Source organism: Drosophila serrata, unplaced genomic scaffold (genome assembly GCF_035046125.1).
Source record: "Drosophila serrata isolate PLE 108 unplaced genomic scaffold, ASM3504612v1 contig_240, whole genome shotgun sequence".
Lineage (NCBI taxonomy): Eukaryota > Metazoa > Arthropoda > Insecta > Diptera > Drosophilidae > Drosophila > Drosophila serrata.
The window spans coordinates 1333560-1347600 of record NW_028257138.1 but is presented as its reverse complement, the minus strand read 5'-3'; the positions used below and the strand labels follow the sequence as shown (position 1 = coordinate 1347600).

The following is a 14041-nucleotide window of genomic DNA, read 5'->3' as shown; positions in this document are numbered from 1 at the left end:
CGAGTGATAAGAAATTGTGCAACTGTGTGCGGTTGACTGCTACCTCCCTCTCACCCACCCGCGCCACCTGGTTGCTAAATTGAAATACTGTAAACGATAAGGCGGCGCGCGGACTTAGTAATTAATGTTCCCTTCCGCTGACGGCGACGCAACAAGCCGGCGACTGTCTAATGGTGTGTGTGAGTGTGCGTGTGTATGCAACCCCCAAAAAGGCGCTGCTGCACTTTCCAGTGGAAAATTTCACGTCAACGCAACCAAAACAAATGCCGCTTGGAAAATAAAGCAACAAAGCGAACGGAGCAACAGAGAGGAAACTCAAACACGGCCACTCTCACACACACAAACACTCTCACACAACACTCGCACGCACGCACACATGTCTTTCGGGCAGGCCGTAAATTTAGATGCCCGAAAAACCGAAATCGAATCTTTTGGAATTACTTGTGTGCTCTGTTTTGTTTTTAGAACCATTCTATACACATTTACGACAGCCGCAGAAGCAAGAGCAACAACAGAAACAAAAACAACAACAGCTCGCACGCTACACAACAAACCCGAAAAACACGCCGAATTCCGCACTAGTATCGTTTCAGGGCCACTTAAAGTGCATTAATTAAACTCGGACGACCACAATTAGTTGATTAGCGCACAAGTTAAGACCGAGAGTAGCCATTTTGTGGTTACATTATTTTGTAAATATTTGATTTACTTTTCACAGAGTTTCCACTTCGCGTTGCCTCGTCGTGTTTTCGTCTCGCTCTCCCGAACAGTGTGACCGCAATGACAACTTTAAATAAACCCTTCAAGCAGTGTGACCAGAACTACTGCAGGAACTATCGATATTTTGTTATCGTATCGGAACATCGATGCTTGGTTCAAACAAGTTCTAAACAAAATGTCAAAATATATATATATATATATATATTAAGATGTTTTAAGTATTTTTTTATAATTTCTTGTTACATTTCTAAAGGAGTTTCAAACATATATAAATTGAGAATAATTTAATCTAGCCAATTCTTAAACCATGTTACATTTATTACTGATTCTAATCAGAATTCTGAAAATAAGGCATAAATACAATTCTCCTGTTTTTTCTCAAGAAACATATTTAAAAATATGTAAACTTTTAATTCAAACTGTTGGAAACATTATTATTGTTATCAAAAGCTTACCAAATTATAACGAAATGAAAAAGAACAAAGTACTACATTTAGTTTTCGTCTTGTAATTCGTCTTATAAATAAATACCTTGCTAAGAAAAAGGTAAAATGTTTTAAAATTCAATGCGTTATTGTTTTTATCTCACTGCAGACTTTATAATTGTTTAAGGATAACAGCAAAGAAAAGATTATGTACTTCCATTAAAACCCATACTTAATCCAAATAATCTAAACTAAAAGATTTACAAATGCTATGTATGGTTGTCCATAAACTGCAGTTCCGACCACAGGAGCAGGGCATTCGGGGGCAACGGTCGCGGTTGCGGAGAAAGCAACATCACTGCCTGCCGTTCCATGTCCACTTCAGTGCTGGAAATCCCACAGAATATCACATATAAACGAAAAGAATGCAGAAACCAGAAGTCTCAATAACTTACACGCAACAAAAGCCCGCGATATTCGTGCCAATCACATCGTCCTCCACGGATTCGGCAAAGCTCAACGCCAGCACATGATGAATGAGGGCGGGAGTGGGCGTGACGGCCACCACTTTTGTCTTATTATCCTCTGCCTTCATGCCAATGGGCATACAGGAGTCCGGCAGCGGTGGTGCTCCGATCTTGTACAGACGCAAATCCTGGAATTTCACCTCGAAACTGAACGGATAGAATGGAGTGCGGGCATTGCCATAAAAGTACTCCTTGATGCGCTGATCCCGTGATTCGTGGCGCAGCTCTTTGCTGCGCTCCACAACACCGCCACTCTTGGGCAGCAGAACCACATTGACGCTCTTGGGAACATCGCGCAGCAACTCGTTGTAGAGACGTTCCTGGTCGAGAACGAAGATGGCGCAGGCTCCATAGGCCTGGGCAGCGTGTAAAAGGTGGGCATATCCGGAGCCCTTCACCCAGCCGCAGGTGTTGATTATAATTCCAGAGCTTTTTGCTAAAAAAGCAAGGATTCCTCTAATTAAAAACATCCATAAATCGATTTAGAACTTGCACTTACTGCGCTTATTATTGTTCATAGACTGCAGCGTGACTTCGGCCATCTTCGAAACGACGGCGTTGTACAGGACGCTGTTGCCGCCGGGCGACTTGTGACCAAAGTGGTAAACCAGCGGCGCTGTCTTGGGAAACCCTTCCTCCACACTAGCAGGTCGCTCGATAAGTATGGTGGCCACATTGCCCGATATGGCAATAGCGCCCTGGCCCACATCCAGGTCAGCGTACAGCGGCCGACGACCCACACGAACTGCATAGTTTAGCAGGATGCGGCAGAGCGTGCTCTTGCCCACGTCCATGGGACCTACGACCATAGCGACGGGACCGCGGCGGTCCTTCTCCTCCGCCTCGGTGCGGAACTGCTCCAGTGCCGCATGACAATTCACATACTGCACCATCGGTGTCTCCTTGGAGATATAGCACACGTCCATTTTGCCGGAGACGTGCAGCACGCAGCCCTGAAAGGTGTATATGGCCACCTTGGCACCCAAACCGAACTCGTACTTTTTCTTTTTCACCAGCTCGGTGCCGAACAGCTCGGCAAAGCCACTGACCAGCTACGGAAAGACAATATATAGAATTTTAGGGAGCATGAACAAAGTGTGAGGAAACTACTTACGGAGACCAACACCTTGGCGTCCTTTTGCTCGATCTCAAAACGCAGCTCGGAGTCACCCTCCAGCGTATAGTCCTTGCCATGGTCCTCCGACATGTTTATTACCGCCTAGCACTTGACTATTTAAAAATTTGCGCAATATTAAGAAATTGTTAAGAAATGTAAACAAATCCAATAGATAGTGCCATTAGTGTTGATAACAGTGTTGGGAACTTAGCTATTTTTCAGTTAAAAATGATTTGTTAAGTGTTCAATGCTACGAAATGAAACTGACATGGTAACAGCATTGAAATATATCGATTTCTATCGGCACTGCACGCATTCTTCAGTTTGTCTCTTTATTTTTATTTTTGTAGCACTATGGGAAAAATAGCTCACCGACACATCGATTTCCAGTCGAAACTGTCTACACTGATTGGAGAGTATAACCGATCGGGCCATCAGCTGATCAACCAGTGTTAGAAAGCGACTTTATACTTTTATTATACAGTCACATTGGAACCATTTAAAAAAAAACGTACAATTGTCATAGTACATAAAGTTAAGGCATGCGACCTCTGAGGGTCCGAGAGTCGCAGGGCGACAATAGCACAGACAGTTCCGGTTCCATGCAGGAGCTCGACCATTACCTGGAATCCGCCACTAGTCGACTCTCGTTGCATGGCGCCAATGAGGAACGCCAAAGCTCATCCACGCTGCGACGTTCGAATCGCCATACAAGACGCGCAGTAGAAGATCAGGAGAATCGCCCACCGGCAGCCAGGCTGCAGCAGAACTCCGGGGAAGGCGAATCAGGAGCAGCAGCCCCAGCACCAAGACGAAGAAAACAGCGCGGACCCTTGAGCAGGGCCAACCAGATGGAACGAGAGATCAGACGCCTGCGGTCATCTACTGAGCCATTAATACCCCGCCTTTCATTCGCTCGATTGGTGCGAGAATTGATGATAAAGTGTAACAATCCGCCGTTTAGGATCACCGAGAGCGCATTGGCAGCGCTGCAAGAGTCTTCGGAGCTCTATTTGACGCATCGCTTCGAGGACGCCTACATGCTCACCCATCATCGCGGCCGTGTGACACTGGAGGTGCGCGACATGGCACTGATTGCCTATATAATAGAAAATTGCCGTTCCTAAGCTTGGTTTCTACAATTATTTCCCATAGTTTAAGTTTGATATCTTAGCAAAGATACAAGGATAGCTAACAAGCGGACTGGCACCGTGATTATAACCAAATACATTTCCGATTTTTGTTTATACATATGTATGTATACATTTTACCATCGTTCTGCCCGTATTATCCATCTTACTAATAGTTTAAAAGTATTTAAAATTAGTTTGTAAGTGAAATGAATATCAGTGAAGAAATGTAACCTTGTGCCTTATCTGTTTTTATATTGCATCAATATAAACTTTGTTTTGTTTTAGTTATTTGCCATAATATATCCAACCATTACAAAGAATATAAATGTTAGTTTTGCATTTTGTTTTATTTGTAGTGTTTTCTTTCGTCTTCAATTTGCTCTTCGTCTTCTTGTACAACATAAAACATAAACCATAATAGTTTAACTATAAAGAATGCCGGAACCGAGCCGAGCGAGCTACAAATATATATATGTAGGGATTTTTTATTTTTTTTTTAGCTAGGATGCATAAGAAAGGAACGCTTTCGGGCCTAGAATTAGGATAGGGACAGGTATTTAGAATGTCACGGCCCTAATGAGTAGGAAACTAAGCACTAAATACGAGTAACATGAATAGATATAGACTACCGACAGGCTCGGTCGGTCGAGGATTGCATGTGCTAGGACATATAATAGCTGTCTTTGTTTTTGTTTTTTTTTCGTGGGATGGATAGATCGGTCTTAAACGTAAATTGAGCTTTCATTGCGCCAAAAAACGTGTATATGTTTGCCATGCTTAGGTTGGACTACTAATCTTCGTTCTTTTTTGGCATTCGCACAAGTGTGTGTTGGGTGTGTCGAGTGTTTTTAGCACAGTAAAAATACTGCCATCTAGATTTATTACAACTTACACAATCATACAAAATATATGTATATTTATAGGTATATTTTTATATATATATAGCCATTCATAATTGATATAGGAGGAGACTGCAACAGTTCTGTTTCTCCTTCCCCTTCTTTCTAGCCACCTGCCACATTTGCTACAACAACACACAAGTTGTAAACTAACTCTAAAAATTTAGGAGCAACACTTTGCTTAGCCATCGCGGCTCCTCTCTATCCGACTTTGCTTTATTTCGTTTAGCTATACTTTTGTTTAAACATTGACGACGGTGAATTTTGTTGGGTTGTGTTTACGGTTCTTGTAGTTTTAGTTCCTGCGACAACTGCAACTCCTCCTACGAGTATAATCATCCTCCCCCCGCCCCCCACATCTTTCTAACGACGTTAATTGGTAAAAAGAAAACTAATTAATGTAGCGGCGACGGCGTTGATGCCGTATCTAGTGCGGTTTGCTCTTGGACTTTCGATGCGCTGCGCCGCCGTTCTTGTCCGCACTGCCGCCGCCGCCAAAGTTGCTCTGGCTGCTCACGGATGCGGTGGCCGGATGTGAGGGCAAACTCTGGCCCTTGGGCGTATACGGTATCCGAAATAGATCGATTCGCAGGTGCTGGCAGATCTCCAGGCAGACTTGTGCACAGTAGCGCAGAAGATCCTGGGTGCCCCAGATTAGGGTAAACCACAGCAGCCAAATCTCTGGGACGACGCAGTTAAAGTACTGGTTGAGGAACAGCAGCGAGGGGCCGAGCAGTGACCAGTCCAGGTAATCCATTTCCGACTTGGTCATGTGGGCAATCTGTGGGATTAATGCGGATTAATTAACAGAATTGAGCACAATTTAAGTGGATTTATATGGACTTTTGTAACCTCTGATGAATTAACCCAACTTACCACCAACTTATTGGTGACCTTGGCCGCCACCATTCCAAAAGCCAGAATGTACACCGAAGCGTGTTCGGTAAAGATGTTCTGCGGCGACTTCTGGGCAATCATCAGGGCGGGTAGCACCACCAGCGTAAGGGGAATGCTCGGCGACAGCACACTAGTGCCCTGTGTTTTTTTGGAAAGTGAAAATTGGATTAGTGGGACGGTTTACTGGGGGCTCTTGTTGCAATCTTTGCAAAGTGTAGCCGTCGGAGGAGGACTGACTCGGAACGAGATTCACAAGTTAATAGTGATTTACGGCACAGTTTGCAAAAGTCACAACAATTTGAGTGCACAAACAAAAGAGAGAGAACAAAAATTCTTTTGGCTTTTTTGGTTTTTGTATGTGTTTAGGGCACTTTCCCCTCTGGAATTTGCCAGAGGGCAAAGTGCGCTCACATTTCTGGTTTATTACATGTTTTTATTTACACAGTCTAGCGCTATTTGGGCGGGTGTGTGGACGGGTGGTTGGTTGGGTGGTGGATTGGTGGGTTTTATGGTTTCAAAAAATGCATGTGTCAGAGGTCAAGCCAATTTACCAAACAAATACAGCAAAACATGCCATGCCAAGCAACAGCCACCAAAAAGGAGACACTTACAGGCTACATAAATTATAGTTAATATTAGTTAGTAGTTAGCAAACAAACACAGGACATGCACGCGGATCGATAGTATAAGATAGCATTTCTAGGACTATAAGGCAACAATTCGGATCTCAACTTTAGTGCGCTACTGGAGTCGGGTTACAGTGCGTCAGGACCAAGATTGTGGCCCAGTTTTGGAAACGCACTGCACACGAGGACAAGGACCAACGAGAGAGATATAGTAAGAGAGAGAGTGTTTGTGTGCCTCCTGGTAGGAGGAGTTCTCAGCAAGAAGTACTTAAGCGTATATTAGTTCTTACTGCAACCGATGATCCGTTCTTGCCACAGCCGTCGCTCAGTATACACCTTGCATAGCGCAGCGTCAGTATCAAATCAATGCCGCAGGCCATATAAAGGGGCAAAAATCGTGTTTCGCAGTTGAAGTACGGTAGCTGCCAATGTCAAGGTTTATATGGGGGAAATGAATTCGATATTGATTGATTGATTGATTGATTGCGTGGGGAAGAAAAGAACGACACGCATTAAAATTTCATTGCATTTGAAACACTTGTTGCTTTTTCCAGAAGTCTTTTGAGATCACACAAGTGTGTCCTATGAAAAACTTAAACGTTAATTAAGATTCCAATTCAAGACTAGTTCTAAGTAATTGTTTCTATTATAAAGTAACCAGATATAAGTGCTTTAAAATAAATATTCTAGTAAATAATACCACTTAAACGACTATTTTGTACCCAAGCAGCGGCAGCATCATGCTTTTTTCAATGTAACGAGTGCACCATGGACATGTTTTAGTCGATATATATGAGAAGTAAGAGCGCAAGAGCTAAGGGCTAGTGTGAGGCCCTAGACAAAGACCTTATAATGACGAGACGAGGAACTCTAGACAATTATTTTCTGTCCTAATTTTCATGCTTTAAATTTAAATGTATGGGCTTTATCCATCTCGTTATTATAAGGTTTTTGCCCAAACCGAAGACCCTCCATCACCGAAACGAGGTGGAAAACTGCAAACCGAAATCCAAATCGAAATCCAAAAGAAAATGCATTAACGGATATTAGTAGAGGAACCAAAAAGCAAGTCAACCAAGGAGTATTATGTTATTATGACTGGGAAGTAGAGGCTACAGAGTTAGCATCGAGTTAGTCTGTGGTGTTTTAGTCTTAGTATTTAGGGATATGGTAAGTAATAGTTCGCCTCGCTATCATCGTTATCATGAGAGGCGGATGCCATGTATGCTTACAGCAACTGAGGAGCCGTTTTTGCCACTGCCGCCTTCAGTGAACATTTTTAAGAAATTGATTATATTCAAGGTATAACCGAACGTGATAAATACTAATATTGTGTAATTCCATGAAAGGCCCACGATTGGTATCTAAGTAAAGATGAAAGAATTGCAAGAGAAAACAATAATAAAATTTAGAATATTCTTCGACTTGGGGGGATGAGGGGAAAAAATGTTTCGGGTCTCAGTTAACTTACGATCTATCCTTAAAGAGAATACATATAGAGAATAATAGTAAAGATTACGTTGTTTGGGTTAAGGTTAAGAGGGTAATAATAGATCCGTAACCGGAAGACGATGTATAAATATATATAGACATAAAAGAGAGTAAATATGTATGTATAATATATAAACTGGACAGTGGGACAGGGCAAATACATAGATTAATTTTTATAAAAAAATAGCTACTTATTAACTTAAATTTGTTGCATTCAGCAGCCGCCAATATTTGTTATTATTATTATTTTATTATTTTGTTGTGTGTGTTTTTTTGTTTGTGTTTGTTTTTGTTTATTTATCGGGCATGCTCTCGCTTCTAGCTTCCAAATATAAAGCAGGAGTATTATTTTTTCAGCAGCTTCTTCGCCTTTTAAACCAAAGACACATGAACAAGTATTTCAACAACGGCACAAATTAAATAGGCAAGCATTTTGGGCAGTTGGGGGTTAAATATTTTGGGATTGAGGGGGTTAAGGGTAGTATCCTCACGCCACGCACCTTCCTTGGAAACTCTCAGCTGAGCTGGTCAGCGAAAATCTCGAAATCAAATCAGTTTTTCCTTTAATTTTGAGGAGCCAAAATAGTTTTTGTTGTGTATCGAGTGTGTGGGTAGAGTGTGTTTGTGTGTTATTATTGTGTTCTGTGTGTTAAGTGTTGTGTTGTGTTGTGTTAGGACTTACAGCAACTGTCGAGCCATTCTTGCCAACACCACCGGCTTTAATGACGGAAAATACATAAGTTAGGGAGAGCAGACCGCACACAATGGTCGTCATTGCCGGCCCATACCAAAGCTCTATGCCGCCAATGCCGATCTGTAGGTGTTATGTGTGTATTATGTGTAGTATTTGTAAGTATTTTGTTTGCAACAGGCATTTTTGTTGGCATTTCAGAGAGAGAGAGCGTTTATGTACATAGAAGTAGAAGTTATTAGACAATTACAATTACTGACAACATCGGGTTAAAGAATATATAAATATATATATTAGAAACACGCCTAGTTGTGTGTTCTGTTCTGGGCTCAGGAACCTAACCCCAATCGGAGCATCCGCGCTGAGTAACTGAGGAAATATATAATTGGGTTTAACGCCGAAACTCAAAACTAAATCAATTAGCACACAAAAATTCGACTAGAACTCAACAGAACAGAACTTAAAGCAGCCACTGCGCCGAGCTGCAGATGTCTAGCTTAAGCCTAAGCATCGTAAAACTGGAACATCAACTCTAAGCTCTAAGGTAAACGTAACGAAAATAATAACGCTCTTAAAAGTACGCTTAAATATTCAATAAAAGTAAAAGGGTAACGCAAAAAACTTCCGGAAATAAAGAGCTTTCGATCTGCGGCGAGTCTTTAAGAGACCTCTCCTACCTTGGTCAACCAAATCTCGGGCCCCAGCACAGCCGATACCAGGTGTATGGCGATGATTGAGAACTGAGCCTCCGTCACATCGATTCGTCCAAAGCGCATAGTCCCAGACACATAGGTCTGCCAATGGGCGCAGTAGAAGAGAGCTATGGCGCAGAAGCACTGAAAGAGAAGCCACGAATTAGTCTCCTGAAGCTCTGAATATTCTGTAGTACTCACCTGAAAGAAAAGCCAGTTGGGATAGTGTCCTAGCTGGCAGGATACGCACGCCGACAGCGCCACAAACACTGTGGATATCGAATCGCAGCCATGATCAAAGAGTTCGCCCAGCGGCGAGGAGGTATTCGTGCGACGCGCCTGCTTGCCATCGATGGAGTCCAGGCTCTGGTAAATAAACAGACCCAGGGCGCACAGGAAACAGGTCCAACGCGGTGGAGGCTCCACGCCATTCGGACTATAGCTGTGTATAGGAATAACATGAAAATACGTAAGTTAATTATAGATATAACCCATGATACTCGACTTAAGATGGGGGAAACGACCCTGATTATAGCTGAGACTATGTGGAACAGCAGATTATTGTAAAAGCTAAATAGCTTGAGTATAGAAAAAAAATAAAAACTTGATAAGGCCATGTAAATAAATTGTATGAATAATAAGAATCTTAGTATATAAACACAACTTGCTCTATAAACCAGCTCTTTAAATGTATTGAAATACATTTAATTATTGTTATTTAGCTGTGTGTAAGGTCTTGTAAATGAATAATGAACAGCTAAGCGAGGCAATCAGAAATGCCTGAGCGTTTCGTGCGTTTCCAAGTCAATTAGCCACCAGTCCATTCCCATTCCCAATCCCAAACCCGCAAGGGTCTGACGTCAGTGAGCATAGGATCGCCTGATGAGCAAAGTTCCCTAGCTGCTGAGTGTCTTAATTATCAAAATGAAAAAATACAAATTTCACTTGTTTGCAGCTCCTGCTCAACAGATAACCGAGAATTATTCGCTATCACCTCGGCGGCAATGTCGCCAAGCCAGCCGAGTTTAAAGTTCCGGCTTGGAGCCCAAAGTGAAGTCCAAGTCAGCTAAACCACCTGATTCCAGCTGAATCATCCTCCAAAAGCTGACACTGCCGCTTTATCAAGTCCCACTGACCTAGACAAGTTCAGCTAAAATCAGCAGCAACTATGGGGGTACTGGGGCTGGCAACAGTTTATTTTGCCTGAACAACAAAAAATTATTAAAACAAATACAAACGGAGAAAAGTGCAAACAAATGTAGAATAATAAACCGGTCGGTTCTTTTGGCTTTGGCGACGGTTTGTGAATGAATACATAGATCCTATACTGTGTACTATATGGTCTAAAAATAATATAACCAGACACGTGAACGCAGAGCAATGAAGGTGAATCATCTGTCTGAAAGTAAGTGACATTTGGGGTACTTTGATTGGCATACAAATCAGGCCATAAAAGGGGAAAGACTTGAGGCACGTGGGCCAGATTCTCGTTGCTACCTCAAAGCCTATGGAAAAGTTATAGTAATAATTATATACAAATTGACTTTTGCCCCTTTTAGTCATTTTTACACACTCGCAAAAAGGTGTTACTTATTACTTATTACAGACAATTCAGCGTTTTACGATTTTGTTTACCTCTTTTTTAACAACGAAATACAAAGTAAGAAAGATCACTCGGCCTAGATCTTTAGGAATTCAAGGTTTTCACCGCTGCGAAGTGAAAGTAATATCTCTCTAAATATAGTTCTTGTAATTGCTACAACTCTGGTGCTGCAAAAAGAAACTGCTTAACGAAGCGAATCATGGCTAAATGTTGGACTTTAGTTTTTAGTTAGACCCATAAAAATCAATTACATATGCAAATTGTCATTCTAATTCAATCAAAGGTATACGAAGACAGCGAAAAAGCAATCCCAATTGAGCGTCAAACAATTGGAAAAATGGAAATGTGACCGACCCCGGGGGTTAACTCGACTGAACCTTGTGTCTTGGCGCTCCCAGGGAATTCTCTTTAACGGCTCTGACACCTGCACAAGGATTTCACCGTTCAATGCAGTATTTCTTCAGTGAGAGAGATTAGTCTTTGTTTATTTACTTATCCGTTTTAAGTAGCCTTCTTTCGCGGACTAAAGAAATGCGTCACAGGCAGAGAGCCGCCGACAAGCAACGATAATTGCGATTACTTATATTTCGCTCAGTTTGTGTGTAATGGGGGAAAAGTGGCGAGACGCCCTCGCTATCTTATCGCGGGCATTGCTGGTGTCCGACCAAGTGGTGCCCCCGTATGCGCCTCCCCGCCTCCGGCGAGTCCCCAACCACTAGCTCAGTTATTTAGTAGTATTGTAGTTACGGCATGATACGCTATCGCTACGCATTATGAAACGAACGGAGCTATGTCGCCTGATTTTACTATATTTTCTTTGGTTTTATTTTGTGTTTATTGTGAATTAATTTTGATTTGATTTTGTATCGATAACTGATTGAATTTGTCATTTTAGGGGGAGTTTTATAGGAGTGGGATATTTGAAAAGAGAATCTAGTGTTCAGATTTATTAATCTCTTCAAAACCTGCATTAGAAACAGAGTGAGAAATGTATTTGAATCATTTTAAATATTTTTTATAACAATAAAGCACCAAAAAACTAAAGTAAACTGTTTTAACAGCTGGGCAGCAAGCTTTGCTGATTATAAACCATGAATAATCTCAAGTGGATTTAATAGCAAAAATATGCGTAAAAAAGCCTGAAAAACTAAAGGAGTTTCTATACAACTTTGTAGAATAACTAATTTAACTAATATTCAATGAAAATAGCCAATAAATTGTACGAAAATGCTCCGAATTCGAAAGAATTTCCCGCTTTTAGAGAAAATTGAGAAAAAACGAGAGTGACAGGTGATGGGAAATGTATTGAAGGCAACAGCTGATGCACAAAACCACTAATCCCCGCATATTTTCGATGGAAATATACTCGCAAATAAAAGCTAGCGGTGGCGGCAATGAAAAGCCAACAACAAAACTAGTAAATAACTTGCGATTTTCGAGGGTCGAGAGTAAGAGAGAGAGCAAGAGAGTGTGCTGGCCGGCTTGCATTTGCATTTAGCATTTTTTGTTCGCTTTTTAGAGGAAGAGAAATGCTTACCAAATTAATATCAACGTCGTCACCACATTGAGAATGAGACCCACGATGGTAATGAGGTTGGGGGCCAGCCAGAGGGGCGTCTGGGCCACCAGCCAGTTCCACCATGGCTGCAGGAGCGGATCGAGAAGGCTGGCACTGAAGCACGAGTACTTGTGTTCGCTCAGCTTACGAAGCTGCTGAGCGCTGAGGATGTGCTTCTCCCGGTACGCGAGCAGCGGCATCTTGCTCGGTTACGTGCGGTTACGTTGACTAATCCCTGAGTGCTGCTGTCGCACGCGCTTTTCACTTTTCACTTTCCTCTGACCTAGCGCTTTTCCCTCGCGCGCATTTGTATACGTGTTCCTTGCTACGCGCTTGTATATAGGAATTCGCGCGAGTGTGTGTGCCTTGGGGCTTTCCTGGCAAGATTTCCACACGTGGGGCGCTGAGCTGGCGAAACTACGGATCCGGCTCTCTTTGCGTCGGTGAAAACTTTATCGGGGTCGGCCTTGTGAGTATGTCGGTTGCGCGCACTGCACTTGTATGTTTACTTAGCAAAATTAACTAAATTGGACGACCGTCTACTTTTTTCTTATTTCCATTTGACTTTGACTTACTTTGGTAAATAATAATAAACTTTTGCTTGTTTTAAAATTTGTTTTGAGAATAATGTGATAGTGATACTTTGTTTACCCAAATATCGAAGTTGCTATATTTTTTGTTTGATATTTTTTGGTATTTTTGTTTTGGTCACTCTAAAATCCGAAGCTGTTGTTTAACATTTACATCTTACACGTCTAGGAAACTCTTTTACACGTTTACAGATACATGGGGTCGAATTCTCACTTTTTGGGGTAGAACCCTCTGTTAAATGTAAAATACGTAACATGTCCCACTCTCTGCTCTCTAGGGTGCTGTCGGGTGGCTGTTAACTAACAGAATTCTCTCTCGGCTGCTCTTGGGTGTCGGTCGCTTTTGTGTGTCGAAAATATATCAAAATACCTCTAAATCAATATATGTTTTTGGTATTTGTTGTTGATATTTGAATCCCGAAGCTGTTATTTTATATTTTACACGACTAGATAACATTTTACATGTTTCTCATGTATAAACTAACATTCATAGTGACCTGCTCTTAATAAAGTTTGTTTGCTGTTGAGATAAAAGAATCTTTAGTATTTAATGTCACTGAAAAATATACTAATGTAGTTATCGATAATACTCGACTTTCAACCCAAGGGAATCGAATTCAAATATATATCATAGTTTTTATTAGATAAATCAGTTTGTTTGCTTAAACTACGTCCTCAACTTAACATACCGTATGCATTTCATTTCATTTGTGTGTGTATTCTCGCTTTTAGTTAATATCTAAACCTTGTCATTTGCCTGCTTTATTGTTACGATTTGAAAATTATGTTTAAATATGCGGCTTCTACTGGTTCTGGGCCGAGAAATGTGTTTCGCTCAACGCCAGCTCTAAATGCTCAAAAAGTACAAAAGTCGCGCGTCCAGCTGCCCTTTTATTATTGTGGCTTATGTTTATAAACTATGGCCTATCAAAAGTTATTTTTGATGTGTTCTTGTTCACTTTCTGTCCTTGAGGCATCGTCTTCATCGTGTTTGTTTCTTAGTTTGGTGGATATTAGGAAAAATGTATAATGGTATTCGATATATATAATATATGTAGATAAAAAAATAGGC

At 41.5% G+C, this 14041-nt stretch overlaps 3 protein-coding genes and 1 long non-coding RNA gene across 7 annotated transcripts; 2 read left to right on the top strand and 2 right to left on the bottom strand.

Annotated features, from left to right (window-relative positions):
- Nucleotides 1-1291: 1291 nt before the first annotated feature.
- cbc (protein CLP1 homolog) lies at nucleotides 1292-3196 on the bottom strand. The gene is made up of 4 exons (XM_020944669.2): nucleotides 2787-3196; nucleotides 2172-2724; nucleotides 1601-2108; nucleotides 1292-1532 (listed from the first exon to the last, which is right to left on the bottom strand). Exons 1-4 carry the CDS (start codon nucleotides 2877-2879, stop codon nucleotides 1415-1417), a joined length of 1272 nt encoding a protein of 423 aa, XP_020800328.2. The 5' UTR covers nucleotides 2880-3196; the 3' UTR covers nucleotides 1292-1414.
- On the top strand, nucleotides 3189-4251 carry cid (centromere identifier). The gene has a single exon (XM_086830375.1). It carries the CDS (start codon nucleotides 3332-3334, stop codon nucleotides 3914-3916), a length of 585 nt encoding a protein of 194 aa, XP_086686501.1. The 5' UTR covers nucleotides 3189-3331; the 3' UTR covers nucleotides 3917-4251.
- On the bottom strand, nucleotides 4251-13847 carry bbc (choline/ethanolaminephosphotransferase 1 bbc). 4 transcript variants are annotated; one of them, XM_020962186.2, is made up of 6 exons: nucleotides 12359-13847; nucleotides 9420-9660; nucleotides 9204-9362; nucleotides 8518-8649; nucleotides 5698-5856; nucleotides 4251-5602 (listed from the first exon to the last, which is right to left on the bottom strand). In XM_020962186.2, exons 1-6 carry the CDS (start codon nucleotides 12577-12579, stop codon nucleotides 5249-5251), a joined length of 1266 nt encoding a protein of 421 aa, XP_020817845.1. In that variant the 5' UTR covers nucleotides 12580-13847; the 3' UTR covers nucleotides 4251-5248. The 4 variants fall into 4 exon arrangements, 3 of the variants coding, with proteins under 3 accessions (XP_020817845.1, XP_020817853.1, XP_020817837.1); XM_020962194.2 differs by lacking the exon at nucleotides 8518-8649 and adding an exon at nucleotides 7577-7708; XM_020962178.2 differs by lacking the exon at nucleotides 8518-8649 and adding an exon at nucleotides 6635-6766.
- On the top strand, nucleotides 9277-10475 carry LOC147643960 (uncharacterized). Its single transcript, XR_015271099.1, has 2 exons — nucleotides 9277-9687; nucleotides 10174-10475. It is a non-coding gene; the product is annotated as an uncharacterized LOC147643960 (long non-coding RNA).
- Nucleotides 13848-14041: the final 194 nt, after the last annotated feature.

Coding starts and splice junctions, on each gene's coding strand:
- bbc (XM_020962186.2), bottom strand. CDS start 12,579: ATGCCGCTGCTCGCGTACCGGGAGAAGCACATCCTCAGCGCTCAGCAG. Junction 9,363..9,419: donor CCAACTGGCTTTTCTTTCAG/GTGAGTACTACA, acceptor CTTCTCTTTCAG/TGCTTCTGCGCCATAGCTCT. Junction 5,857..8,517: donor AGAATGGCTCGACAGTTGCT/GTAAGTCCTAAC, acceptor AAAAAAACACAG/GGCACTAGTGTGCTGTCGCC.
- cbc (XM_020944669.2), bottom strand. CDS start 2,879: ATGTCGGAGGACCATGGCAAGGACTATACGCTGGAGGGTGACTCCGAG. Junction 2,109..2,171: donor TATGAACAATAATAAGCGCA/GTAAGTGCAAGT, acceptor TTGCTTTTTTAG/CAAAAAGCTCTGGAATTATA. Junction 1,533..1,600: donor ATCGCGGGCTTTTGTTGCGT/GTAAGTTATTGA, acceptor TGGGATTTCCAG/CACTGAAGTGGACATGGAAC.
- cid (XM_086830375.1), top strand. CDS start 3,332: ATGCGACCTCTGAGGGTCCGAGAGTCGCAGGGCGACAATAGCACAGAC.